The 14521-nt window shown below is 43.9% G+C and overlaps 1 protein-coding gene across 8 annotated transcripts in view; it reads right to left on the reverse strand.

Annotated features, from left to right (window-relative positions):
• Positions 1-14521, reverse strand: part of LIN54 (lin-54 DREAM MuvB core complex component) — a 34623-nt gene that overhangs the window by 6672 nt on the left and 13430 nt on the right. For 3 of the 8 annotated variants that reach the window (XM_038178257.2, XM_038178258.2, XM_038178259.2), the window contains exons 3-9: positions 9582-9702; positions 6818-6963; positions 5110-5268; positions 2531-2747; positions 1718-1791; positions 1359-1556; positions 252-343 (exon numbers count right to left, since the gene is read on the reverse strand). In XM_038178257.2, coding sequence (XP_038034185.1) covers positions 252-343; positions 1359-1556; positions 1718-1791; positions 2531-2747; positions 5110-5268; positions 6818-6963; positions 9582-9702 — 1007 coding nt within the window. Of the gene's footprint in view, positions 1-251; positions 344-1358; positions 1557-1717; positions 1792-2530; positions 2748-5109; positions 5269-6817; positions 6964-9581; positions 9703-9829; positions 9852-14521 lie in introns of those variants that run through there. The other 5 variants (XM_072037522.1, XM_038178260.2, XM_038178262.2 and 2 more) reach the window with 5 other exon arrangements.

Consider the following 14521-nt stretch of genomic DNA (forward strand, 5'->3'; position numbering starts at 1 on the left):
GGAGGGGGCTGCAATAGCTTTGATCAGGAGGGTAGTTCCATTACTAGTTAGATGCATGTCCTTTAGTCAGAATTATTACCCTCAACACAGTAAACTTCATGTCCTTAGAAATCCCACAAAATCCAACATTTAAGTCCCCGCCTTTATTTATAATAGTACCGAAAAAAAGTTTGTAAATTCATCAGCCTATAATGCAGGTTTGCTGTCTTTTATTTTATTTCTTTCTCTAACACCCTTTGCAAAATACTCACCCATTAAACGGTAGCCGTGCTTGGGACTGAATACTAGATGTCCCTGTGAAGCCAGTGTTGCTTGCTATAGATACATATGATGACTGCTGTAACTAACAAAACAAAAAGGTAATGTGTAACATGAAATAAATTAAAACATGCTCAAGAGGACATGTACTACGTATTTTAATTAGCTTTCCAGCTACTGTTATAAAAAATAATATGCTTGAAAGCACAGATTTAGAAATTTGCAGAACTTGGACCAGGCAACAAGCTCAAGTCTTCATATTTAGCAAAACCCCAGTATTTCAGATGATATTTTTGTTCTTTAACACAGTGTCTGCAGACATATGGATAACACAGACTACAAACAAATGTTCAGACCACAAACAGTTCCAGCTCCTGAAAATAGGAATCTCACTCTTGTTTTCTTAAGCATCCCTGACCCCCAACAGATCAGGATCACTTTCTGCACAAATGACTTGAGTAGCTCCTTTCACCTACAAGCCCCTTATTACTTAACTAAAACAAAATTATTTACATCCCGACTTCTCTTTGTTTCTGGACCCACACATTGTTTATCATATTAAGGAATCACCCCTAAGAACCTGCTAGGTGACACTGTTTTGGGCTACCTTTTTTTTTCTACCTACACACAGCTCTTTTCTCCTGCTATGATAGGTTTTGAAGACAGACTGGCACTTAAGATGTGGATCTACGGTGCACAGCCTGAAGGAGACAGGTTGTGTCTAGAACACCAAATGTCTGAGTAGTTTTCCAAAAAACTGTATTCTTCACTTTAAGAGAACATTTGGGCAAGTGCACAGGAAGTGCAATACAACTGTTTTTAGGGACAAATAGCAGCTTTAACAAACCCAAAAGGGATCCAAAAAATAAGGTTGGTACTGGTGATGCCACAGGCTGACTGAATTCTTGTCTGAACAGACTGGCTAGTCAGCTTTCAGCAGGGGGTTTCAGTTATTCTCCTTTTCATTCTCAGCATTGGTCAGATTTTGACAAAGCATACAACTAACCCCTAACCCCTTGGCTGGGGAGCAAGGACTTCTAACTGGAAGGTAAGATGTTCCATAACAGCACTACTTTCTTATCTCTGGGTTAAGACTGTACCTGTGTGACATACTGAGCTGGAAGGACTGCATAGCCGACGTTTCCTGTGCCAGGTGCTGGTGCCAGGACAGTGCCTGGGGGAAGGTTGGTGAGGTTGGGCTGTATCTGTGGCAGTGGAGTGGCTGGCATAATAAGTCTTTGTTGGGGCTGACTGGTAGTGACGATCTGGGAAGTTGGGTTGATTGGTTTGGGCACCACCTAGAAAGAAAGTCTTGATGAAATCTTGCCCCTTCTTTTTTTTTTTTTTTTTTTTTTGTTCAGAATGCACTTATATTAATAGAACATTTCGCAATGGTGCTGAAATTGGACTTTTTCATGCAGCTGACAAGCCAGTAATATGCCTTTTACATTCAGCTTACCTGTTTCACAGTCTGGGCCGGCACTATGGGAACAGACATCCGCACTGGGGTGGCATTCACCACCACTGGCTTTGCTGCAATCAAGACATAACATTACATTAACACACGTTATTCACTCAGCAGAGCTGAGTCAAGACTTCCATATGCAGAGAATCCAAGGACACTGAATACTGTAACTACGCTGAGAATAACTGACCAAACTCATAGCAGGCAACACTTATGCCAAAATACCACCTACATGAACAGTTATGCGCACAAGAGTGCGGGCGTATGTTTAGCAACTATGGTTTAAAAATCAGTTTGGGTGCACAGCCCCTCTGGACACTCAATTTCCTTTTGCCAAGAGGACACTAAAATACTACAGCTTGGTTTCAGATTGTTGATTCCATCACAGCTCCAGAAAGCACGGACAGGAACCATCAGAAACATTTGGCACTTTTAATGCATTTTATGTTGAAGGATCTTAACATTGCAGTAGTTTTGCCAAGATGTACGTGGGCTCTCATGGCTTCCTATTTCTCACACCGAGAAACTGGCACTTGCCACAAGTCACCCCCATGCTGGTAAGCTAGGTGAAAGCAACAGAAAATGCTGCAGGGATTCAGGCCCAACGATGAAACCATTTGACACAGGGGAGCATTTCCACATACAAACCTGAGGTAGCAGGAGAACTCAAAACCTTTCAAAACCTACCACAAACTCGGATACATCTGGCAGTCTTGAAAATTTCTATTACGTAACTACTTAAATCCTCAAAAACCAAACAAAGGATTAAAAACTTAGTTCAGACACCACATCAGCACCAGCACTTACCCTGTTGGAGAGGCTGTGTATTTGTACTGGGATTTTGACTGGCCGACTGGGTTGAGCTATTGGCTGTCGTGGCAGTAACGAGTCTGACGTAATGGAACTTGCTTCCAGGTACCTGAATCTGCTGAACATTGGGTGCAGTTGCCAAGGGAATAATTGTCTTAAATTGAGATGTACCCACTCCTCCTACAGTAATGGTCTGCACTGCTGATTTCACAGCCTATTAAGCCAATACAGAGAGCATAAAGTTACTTTTACAAAGGCAGAAAGAACAGCAGCACGTCTACTCCTCCATGCGTTAGTGAGGAACTCTTTGATCCATTAGCATCCATGAGAAGTCAGTCAGTTATCCCCATTTTTTGCTTTCCAGAGTAAAAAAAAAAAAAAAAAAAAGAGATGCAAACAGATACAATGCCAGCCAAAGCTTGGTGCAAAGCAAACTCTGTTCTGCTTTCAATTCTTTACAGCAAACTCCCGAGTAAACTAATATTTGAAAGAGTAGGATGACTCAGTCTGCTTCCCAAGATACAGTATACGCCAAATTAGACTTCAGCTGACTAAGGAGAACAGTGCTCACTTCATATTCTAACTCAAGCAGAGGACAAAACTAAAAATATTCCTATTAATAAAAACACGCAGTAAGAACTCCTTGCAGAACTGTTTGTGCTGGACTGCAGCACGATTAATCTGTGTGTACAGATAGGTCCTGTTGGACACAGCTTATGATGAACACACACAAGTCACTGTGCAGCCCTCCAGGTGCAAACGGAACAGAATCCACAAACTGATTGCTGAAGAGATGACAAAGCGGGCAGGCTGTGAAATGAGAGAAGCAAGAACAATGAAAGGCAGCAAAACAGATTTACTAAATAATAAATGCCAAAAGGAGAAAGAAGTGGATTTTGGCAGATCTGTGCTGCTGCACAGCCAGGGTAGCAGTACATCTCACATTCACAGTACTTCAGCTTTGCAATTCCTCTCAAACAACACACTGATAACAAGTCTATGTCTATTATTTTTATAAACATTCATAACTGTGTGAGCTTGATAGCAGCCCTTTTACCATTCTTTCTGATGACCTCAAATGTGAGTTCATTCCTCTTCTTTCTCTTTTTATCCGACTTCTTTTGGAGTTCAGCTTCTTATTCTCAGAATCTCTTAAAACTGATATTAAATCTATCATGCACATTTGAACTAAGATCTAACGTTAAATTTAATTGATACAACGATATGACTTAATATAACATTTTCCTGGCTTCCTAGCTTCGAGCACCTACAAGACTGATATCTCATTTCACACATAACTTGACTGGAAATATAAGCTCACTCTTATGTAAGTTTTTCCCTGGGATAACCTTTTTTTTTCCCTAAATAAATATATTGAAACCTCAGGAACTCAGACCCATTGGAAACAAGTGCTGTTTGCAAGCACACTCACAGCCACACTCACAGGGAAAGCAGCTTGGGCAAAGCTCTCTCTAGCACATAAATTTCTGACTGCTGTCCAAAGACAACCGGGAAAATTGTAAAATTTAAGTGACAGCTCTTCAAAGGGTATCTTCTTGAGCCCTGTGATGACAAGGGAAACCCTTGTGTTGTTTCAGATAGCTTTCGATCAGATCTCAAGATGTCTACCACCCAGGAATCTCAGTTCTGTCACTTTGAGTGCTTGCATTAGAATGATTTCATATTTTAAAATACATTTTAAACAATCTTGCCAGCTGTACTCCGAAATATCAAATCATGCTGGTGCCTATGTCTCCTTATCACCATTCCCATTATCACATGCCATGCTAAGACAAGACTAGTAAAATCTCTGAGCCTCTGGTCTTTTGCAGTGCATGCTACTGTGTCCACTACCTGAGCTACGTCCACTTTGCTCATTTACACTCATACACGTTCCTGTGTATTTACCATAACAGGAATACAGAGATTCAGATAGAGAAAGATTCCCCTAAGACAAAAAAGGAGGGATAAAATAAGAACTGTAGTTTCATAGACTGCTCAATTCTGTCTCATCTTCCATTAATGCAAGGCAACTTATCCAACCTCATAGGGAGAACCTTAATTTTTTTCTAGAAACGAGACAGATGGAACTACTGACTTAAATTCTGTAGGTCTCAGACCACAGCGTCTTGGTTATGCAGACGTTTACCACAAGAATATGAACTCCATTGTCGCAAGCCTCAGAAACACCCAGGAAGCAGCCCTAGTCAGTGGAATACAGTGTTCATTGGTGGAAAAGAACCAGCCACTTCAGGAATTCTTCCTACCGGCACGGGGTGCCTCTCAGATGACTGGGGAGATTTAATGTGCAGAGACAAGAACATGCCCCAAGTGGGGCTTCTCCAGCATGGGCACCTGCTTTCTAAGCGCGCGTGCCCTTGAGAGTGCTGCCAATAGTTGGCACCCCTCGATGGGAGGAGCACCTGCTCCTCCGAGCAATGCTTCTGCCAACTCTTAAGCAAATGGTGCTACAAGAACACCTTGGGACTGCCAGTTTGCAGCTTAGCACCCTAGATTCTCATGAGCATGCGATGAGACGCAGACACGCTAGAAATTAAACGAAAGTCAGTCTGTACCTGCGCTGTTGTGTGGTTGACTATGGCCTTCCCAGGGGAGGAGGGTGCTGACTGCTGCACTGTGAGGATCTGCTGTCCTAACGCTACATTCAGTGGGACGCCCACCGTCTTCTGGGGGGAGTTGGGAGGCTGGGAGGCCACTGACACCACTGTTAGCTGCTTGGCAAAACAAAGAAGCAGTTTAAATCTCTGAGCAGCATGCAAGACCCTGTACATACACGTCCCCCTCCTTGTGAGAGAGGTACAGTTCTCCCACAGTAGCTCAAGTTCTTCCTGCGAACAAGGGCGCTGTATTCAGTCACAGCTCACATGGCCTGACTGTGCAAGCACAGCACGGAGATATGTTAGAAACTTCAAGGCATTGCTGGTTTCCAGCACTGAAAGTCCCATGCAAAAAGCTAGCACTGCTTCTCTTTTCCTTTCACCCCCCTCCCCAAACTCTGCACACTCAGCCTGAGCACTGTCAGGATAGATTTCTGAGTAACACCTTTCTAATCAGCACCGTGACTGTTTCATGACAAATGGAAGCTTTAGAGGAGGGTAGTGGAAAGGAAAAACAATCTCACTTTATACTATTAATTCAGCCAAAACATAAGAGCTTCATATGTATTTTTCAACTTTTTTATTTCATTTTTTTTCTTTCCGATACTTTTTCCTTTCTGGCTCCTGTAACAATCCAGTTTTCTGACCAGAAATTTCTGCAGAGCGCATCATTTCAATACTCTGTTCTAAACACCCACAACCCTTCCAAGGTCAGTTTTCAACTCATTTTTAAAATTCCTACTTCAAGTTTTAACAAAAAGAAACTCAGCTTTTGAAACCATTTTTTTTTTTTAAAGATACTTAGAATTATTTATCTACAGTAAACTCAAGAGGTAGCACGAAGTCTTCTCACTCCCACTCATCTGTTAATTTTTATTATGAGATTGACTTAACAGCTTCCCTGCAATGCTTTTCCCAGCAATATTTCTGAAACACAAATCTGTTCGTCTAACTCTCCGTAGCTAAAAGCACACCCCAAATAAGAAAATCTTAATTCTTGTGCTAGTTTTTATACCTGCTACTTAGTTTGCATGCATTATACATCTTGGTTCCCCCCTGACAATCACCCTTTCTCCAGTAATATTCCTATTCTCAAGGCAATTTTAATCAGGTCTAAAATCCCAGCTTCGCTGTGATGCTTGTCTGCATCGCATGAGTTATCTTCCTATCAATTGCCTGCCTGTGCCAATCTCCAGTTCCATCAAGGATCATTGCCAATCTCATTTCTGTCAGACAAGATTAGAGAAGACTAAATTATCTATGCAGCACCAGGCGACAGTTAGTAAATGTTAACCTATTAACATAACCAAGGTCTCCTCTTAAACAGCCTGTTGAATTTTTATGAATGCATTTAAAGACAAAAAAAGGGATTATTTGAGCGCTTGGCTAGGGGAGAACAGCTGCTCTGGGAACGGATGCTGAGGGAATGGTGAGAAGTGACAGGAATGGGAAATTAACGCAGTACTGCCTATTTACTTAAAACCACATTAAAGGAGGCGGTTGAAAAACCCAGCGTGGGCCATTAACGCAGAGCATAGTGCCACGCAACGGAGGCTCTGGAGTGGCAGGATCACAGACAGCTCGTAGCCAAGACTCAAACACAGAGCTCCATTCAGATCACTTTGCAGCAGGGATGGGAGGGCTGCAGCCAGAGTGGGGTCCTTACCTTATTGGGGGATTTGAGTGGTGAGATAGCTATTTTATTCGGTGTCTGTTGTGTTGTTGTACTCAAAGAGGATCCAATAACTCCAGTCTCAGAGATCGTTATTGTCTTTGGTGGTGTTCCTGGAGCAGATTGCGAAAGAACCCTGCCTATAATCAACAAAGACACGGTCAGCTTCAGCATCCCCTTTTAGAACTTGTAAAGCTCAAGTTTTCCCTGGTTAGCATGCTGTTGATCCTTGCTTCTGAGGGTACCTTACCTACCAGGAAGGACAGTGGAATTCTTTAACTTAATTCAGAAAGAAAGCAGAAACAATCCGCATTACTACAAATGAAGGAACAGTTTTCTCAGGCTTAACAAAACTGACGTTTACTTTGGGTTTTCTGAGGCATCCAGCTGGTAATTCTCGAAAGCCAGCACAGCGTCCCCAGGCACGCATCCCTCCAGTACACCTGCGCTGCACGCAAGCACTCAGCCAGCTGGCAGAGTGCTACCAAGTCCCTGGGCTACTGCCAGTGTACAGAAAAACTGTGAATTGGGAAGGGGTGGAGGGGCACTTCCCTTTAACACTCTGCCAGCAGAAACTAGCTCTATGACAGCGACCACCAAAAAGGCGCTTGGTGTCTCTCTACATTCAACTGTGACTTTTTTTCATTCCATTTGTGCTGGTGGTTGGCTTTTTCACTGCCTAACACCATATATGATACTCTTGTGAAAATACGCATGGAGGTGCAACTCCCTATACCATCTGCTTTTGCAATAGCAAAGAAGCTTAAACATCAAAAACAGCAGCTCTGAATCACAAAATCAGCCTCATGAATATTGCAAACACTGCAAGAGCAGAAAATAGATTTTTTTTCATACTTTTAAGCTGCTTTCCAAAGAGTGTTTGACCACTGAGCCTTCCTCTGCTGCACTTTGGCTCAGATGTGTGTTTCTGTCACAGCCTCTCTCAGCAATTCTCTCATATTATATATATCAAAATATAAGAAAAAGCAGTGTCACTTTGCCATCCAAAACCAACTGGTGACGTGAAAATTGGGTCAGCTGCAACTAACATGATCAAGCATCATCCGCGTAGAAAGCTGCCCTCCTCTGAGATCTAAGTGCTCCGAGATAACCCTCACTTGTGTGCAGACTAAATAACAGCACGCTTGGTTGCTAAAGCCACATGCAACCTGAAAATGTCACTGTGTGTGGGAATTTTACCATCTTCACTATTTAGTGCTTCTAGTTTTGTTTTTTCCTGGTGATAGCTTTCCCTTTCTCACTGCATCCCCTCTGTGCTCCTTGGCATCAGCTTCCTAAACAGAATCTGGCTGCTTGTATTGACAATCCTTGCGAAATTACAACTTGCACCTCGGTTTTCAGAAATGCCCAGGCAATTAAACGTGTCTATAGGATTGAGAAAAACACACACACAAAATCTAAACAGAACATACGTGTGCTACACCTTCCCTAAAGCGATACCAACCTCTCAGCTGGTAAGCTGTACTGGCTGTTTGGGGTTGTGAGGGGAAGGGAAGATGTTTAGGAAGGTTTCACTTAGAGAAGCATCTTCACCTCGCCAGCTCAGGGAAAAGTACTTGCTGTCCTCCAGCTTATTGATTGAAAAGCTGGAAGCTTATTTCTTTAATAACACATTTGCTAGTCAATATGATGCAGATCTGTTGTGACCTGCATGCTTCTTTTCCCTCTGGAGACAGCAAGCTTTAGAAATCTAATGGAACAATAAAATCTTGCAAAAACTATTTCTGTTCTGGTTCTTTAACTGTTTGTCAGTTTTCACGTACTGCCAAATGAAAAGGTTGAAGTGGCTTGTTGGGTTTTTGAAACACACAAAAACCTTAGTTCAGATGCTTATGCATGACTTTTTACAACTAGCACAAGTCCTGGTTCCGTAAGGACTTAACACATTCATATGTGGAAAATATTTTAGGTCTGCTTGGAGGGGGGGCAGTCTAGAAACAGCTCTGAAGGTGGCTGGCTTCCTTTGTGTGTCCTTTGGAAATAATTTGCGTGCCTTAAATGTTACCTGCATACAACCCCACCAAAAATCAAATGATTCAAGTCTAAGTCACCTAAACGAGCAAAGTGTAAGGTTACTGACCACTACTGGGCCCCTCACCACAAGAAGGACATCGAGGTGCTCGAGCAAGTCCAGAGAAGGGCGACGAAGCTCGTGAGGGGCCTGGAGAACAAGTCCTACGAGGAGCGGCTGAGGGAGCTGGGCTTGTTCAGCCTAGAGAAAAGGGGGCTCAGGGGCGACCTTATCACTCTCTACAGGTACCTCAAAGGCGGCTGTAGTGAGGTGGGGGTTGGCCTGTTCTCCCACGTGCCTGGCGACAGGACGAGGGGGAATGGGCTAAAGTTGTGCCAGGGGAGTTTTAGGTTGGATGTTCGGAAGAGCTTCTTTACTGAAAGGGTTGTGAGGCATTGGCTGCCCAGGGAAGTGGTTGAGTCACCATCCCTGGAGGTCTTTAAAAGACGTTTAGATGTAGAGCTTAGTGATACAGATTATTGGAGGACTTGTTAGGTCAGAGGTTGGACTCTGTGATCTTGGAGGTCTCTTCCAACCTAGATGATTTTGTGATACATTTATCTGCTTCTACCTACATCAAAATCTTTGCTGATTTTTCCCCCAATTGCTTGAGGTGTTAGAACAGAAACTATAATAAAAATCAACACAGGAAAAAAAAACTAAAATTGCCATCTCTTCGAATAACCTTAAAAAATCATAAAGCAAAACAAGTCAAGTAAGTACAACCTGCAATGACTGGTGACACTTGAGTGGTCTGCCCTGTAACGGCTTTGCTATTGATTGGTTTTGCAAAGATCAGCTTGGTGATCACTGGGCCAGAAGTTGGGGTTCGGGTCTTCTTCGCAATCTGAAAGACGGATAAAAAAATTCTCAAATAACTTGAGTGTTTTGGATCTAAATCATCATGTTAATGACATCATACAAGATAGAGTGCAATATTCACAGACAGAATAATTCACCATCTCACACTTTACCTCCATTTCTCATGTTGGAGAGAACTGGGTTATCATCTATGCCTCTTGAGAGAGCCAGCCTCCAAAGCAGGACAGCCAAATCCCTCACAGCTATCTCATAAGGTATCCCTGAACAAACATACCTCATTTTCAAGGCGCCTTATTATTGTCCTGAAAATATTTTTCACATGTGGCCTGCCTATGTAAAAAAATATCCAAGTTAGAAGCCAAGTCTCAAAATGTCAAGCTTAAAAAAAAGTTACTTTTTCAGCCACCCAGGACATAACTTGCTCCTTGAGTCACTTAAATGAGACCACTACAGCTCTGAAATGTTTCTTCACTGCTCTGAAACATTTCCTCACCTGTTCTGACACAGCAGCACACTCCCACCCTGCAAATGGGAAAAGGGAACGTGGATCATCAGCCCCTCAAATTTGGGGAGATGGGCTAGCCAAAAGCAAATCAGTACATCCAGGCCCGTGTCCCTTCTGTGACATCTCCCCTCTGCAGTGCAGCTGGACCAGGGACAGGTACGTGCAGTTCAATGAGACAGACTGCATCAATTTAAAGGCTTTTTCAGCAGGGTTTGGTAACGAGGACAATCAGAACTTCTTCCTCCCTTCTCCACGCTGAAGGGGCAGCTACCAGATGCGTTTCTCCCAACCGTTTCTATACGCTGGCATGCAGGTGTGGAAAATTCAGCCTAGAGGTGACTTCTTTCAAAGACTGCTTTAAACCACCAACTCCCGAGGCTGCCAGCAGATGAGGGCAAGCATTAGGATCTTCTCCCATAAGCAATACTGTACTCAGGCCCGCAGATGAGCCCCATCCTGCCTCTCCTCTGCTCCATCTGCCTGTGTGCATCCCACAGGCACCGGCCACCACCTGCAGCAAGATCAGAGGCATGAGATGGCACCAATGTAGGGAGCTACATCGAGATTGCACATCTGTTGCTTTTACTCAAACAAGCAGAGAAACCTTACACATGGAGACAAATACAGAGTTGACAGCTACTTTCAACAGCCTGAGAAAGATGCAATTGCTTAAATGAAGCAATCAAGTAGGCTGGATGTTGTGGTTTCCTACACAAAACCCCTATTTATAGCGTTTGCTGTCTGCAAACACCTCCTTTACAGGAGCGCGGCGCCGAAGCATTGCAAGTGGTCGGCAGCGTGCAACAAATCCAGCGGGCTGCCCGCGGAGAGGGCGCGTGAGGCCGCTTGGGCTGCCCGCAGTGTGCTGGCAGCACAGCTGAGAAGCCCCAGGGTGGCACCACAGCTCCTGGCCTCGCACCGCCAGCAAACCCTGCGCCGCATGCCCGAGTTGTGCCTGGCTGAGACCAAGGGCCCCCAGGCAGCTCCGACCCTGGGCAGCGCCATATTGGAGATTGCCATGCTGTTGAAATTCATCCTAACCCTGCTGTAAGTTATCACCGTGATTTACCTGCTGTTGCTTCTAGTCTCCGAACCAAGGGCAAAGTCTGGCTCAGAACATGGCCAACACCTAGCAGGAACAGTGAGCACGCAAACAGCAGCAGTTGTTTCCCACGAACAGTCATTATCCATGCTTAAATTACTCACATAAAACACCAGCCAACTGTTACCAGCGAGTATCTCAGGGAAAAGTAAAAATCCCTGAACAAGAGCTGGTTAACACGACCAGCCCTGCTTCAAGGGGGCTCAACTTGCGACACCCTCCTCAGATTTTTTTTTTGGGGGGGGGGAAACCAATGGACTGGGAAGCAGAAGCTCTACGTTTTCTAAGAAATGACTGAACTCCCTCAGGCTTTCAGAAATGTGGCGAAAAACCCGCATGCCCCACTGGCTGTCTCTTGGCAGTGAGCCCTTCTGAAGCATCGATAGCCCCAGTGTCTGCCAGAGCCTCCCAGGCTAAGGTGGGAAGCTCATTACCCGTTTCAGTAGAGACTGGAGACACCAGAGGAAATAATGAAGGTGACAGAACGTCCTCCCGACGCTTCAGCAAGAGCAACTTTTACAGAGCCCTCTGTCACTGCCTGTGCTGATCACAAGGAGGTCACCATTATTCCTTTTTGCCTATGTAAGCTAAGCACGCTCTCGGAAAGTTACTTTGAATTAGAGTGCAGAAGTACTTCATAGGGCAAAGAGCTCTTCCCTAAGAAAATTATTAGTTTAAGAAGCACACAGCAGCCTTCTTTCCCCTGCAGAAAGGAAAAGCTTAACGTGCAAGCATTTTTATTTCAAGGGTGTCTCCCTAAGCTCTTCCCACTAAACAAGATGAACAAGTGTGCTTCCATGACCAGCCTGCCTTCAACTGTCAAGCAACGTCGTATTATGACAGAAAAAGGCACTCGCATACCTTGAATTTACTGCGGGCTACGAACAGCCACAGCCACTTAGCACAAAGGAGCTAACATAGCATAAACCCACTCCCTAGATGACCTCATGGGAGCTCCTCCATGCAGCCACACCCTATCTAATTTTTACTTGGCATAATAGGAAAAAAACCTCACAGAGTCTGGAAATAGGAGACAACAGCCTACTTGAGAGAAGATAATAAGGGCCCTGAGTCAGGCGCAGAGATTTGCTGTGGGCTTAGGGAGTGTGCGAGGTTATTTTCCCACAGTGAGACAAAGCCACGCTGACGGTGTGGCAGTTGTCTTGTCACAGTAGCTACAGACACGCAGATGTAACCACCGAAATGAGGAGCTGGCTACCACATCCAGACAAATTCAGGTTGGAGCAGCTCAGCCGCAGCAGTGGCGATGGGTCTGGGCCTCTGCTTCTCACACAAGCGCCAGGTAGCATGCAAGCACATCATGCTTTTTCAGCCTGCACACAAGCAGAGTCCCAGGCTGGAATTATGTGCTGGCCAAATGGTTTCGTCCACACGTGCAGGGCAGTGGTTCCTACTATATCATGACAAACCGTCCAGATCTACAGAAGATCTACAGAAGGGAGAGCAATAAACCTCTTGCTCCAGAAGAAGCCTGAGGTCCCGCTATTTTACACCCCCCAGCTTCATACCTCTAACATCGTGGTCAGCGAGGGAGCAGGACTCCGAGGCACGTTTTGTAGAACTCTATCAATTCTGCCTTTTCTCAAGTGCTGAGATCTCAAGCATCGCAATTAGATTCCAGTAAGACAAAAGGATTTTATTTTTGACCTGCAAAGCCCCTACAACATTGATGATGTAAGGAGAACTGTACAGAGCTCATTAGCCACCCAGGCATCGCCTTCTATCAATTCGTTTTTTCAGCACAAAGTCAAGCTGCTGCACTGCCTTGCATCTGAAACCGCTTCACATGAGTTAAGTTACACAAGACCCTTGGGAAGCAGGGAAGCATTCACTGCTTCCTTTTCCACTCAGGAGGTGCCAAGAAGGCACTGAAAGGCTGAGAGGCTCGTCAGGATCATGGAGTTAACGCATGACATCATTTTCTAAGCGTGGGTTACCTCCCTTGTCATCTATGATAGAGTAAGACCGTGAATCTCTCACCTAGCCTCCTATATCCTTTTGATAATTAAGTAATTTCCTGCAGGGAGACGTACTGTCTAGGAGTTGCACGTGTAGTTGTCTTTCCTGCAGTATCGGTCACTTTTAACAAACTGAACTCTGCCTTCTTGCTTTTCATTTCTACTTCCTCATCTCCTTACAGGGGAAAAAAAAAAAAAGGAATATCAGGCATTAACAATTCATTCCATTTTGCAAAAGGAAGCAAAGATTTAATAGAAAGACCATAACAAACAAATTCAACCCAACTGCAATTAAATGGATTAACAAAGGGATGCAAGCCCATTTACAACGGGTTATATTAAGGAGCCTGTAGAATTCCTCCCAACAAACAGATATCAATCACTGAGACAGTTTCTCGGTCACTGATGGCACAGGTAATCTCATAGAAGCAAAAGCTCATCGCAGCTATTTTCTTAATATCATACTCTTTCATTTATGTGCTAGTCGGCAGTAACTGAAGCCAGTAGGAAACGATCCTACTGCTGATCGATCCCTGTGGTGATATCGCTTTTTTGAAAACTGTAATGACAACTGTATCATTAACATCAGAAGGCACAAAAACAGGAGCCACACACAGAGCGCAAAGACATATTGAAAATGGTCATAACTATTAAACAGTTTTGTCTGGAGATATGACATAGCAACAAAAGAGGGGAAAGCAGATACCAGTGCAGGGATCATCTGCTGATTTAAACCAAACTACCTGGATAGTTGCCTATGCGTGCTTACCACGAAATGCTAGTGGGGGAACTTAGCAGTGCTCATGGCATGCTTAAAAGTAACACGAAAAGTTACTTGAAAAACTTCAAGTGCGGGAAATTTGTTTTCATTCGTGTACTTTCAGTTTCCTTTCTCATTTCACTAATTTCTATTACCATTTTCCACCATAACCTGCACTGAGTTCTAGTTTTTCTTCACCGTCATCTAGCAAGTTGTTCACATTTAGTCCTGCCACACATGAGATGAAAATCAGGCCCTTTCATTAATAACTTGAGTTTTACAACACCTTTTCAGATCCCATCAGATTCTGTTTTTAGTTACCTCCAGATCCATGCCTGAGTTGAGAAACAGCACTTAAGAGACATCCAGCTTACAATTCTGCCTAGTTGATCAGTATCTATTGATAAGCTTAAGCAGATTTGAAGCAGATGAGATGTACCTTTCCGTCACTTCTCAAATACTGCATGGTTCTTTGGAGACTTTATTTATAACAAGCTC

The sequence above is a fragment of the Anas platyrhynchos genome, chromosome 4 (genome assembly GCF_047663525.1).
Source record: "Anas platyrhynchos isolate ZD024472 breed Pekin duck chromosome 4, IASCAAS_PekinDuck_T2T, whole genome shotgun sequence".
In the NCBI taxonomy this organism is placed as follows: Eukaryota; Metazoa; Chordata; class Aves; order Anseriformes; family Anatidae; genus Anas; species Anas platyrhynchos.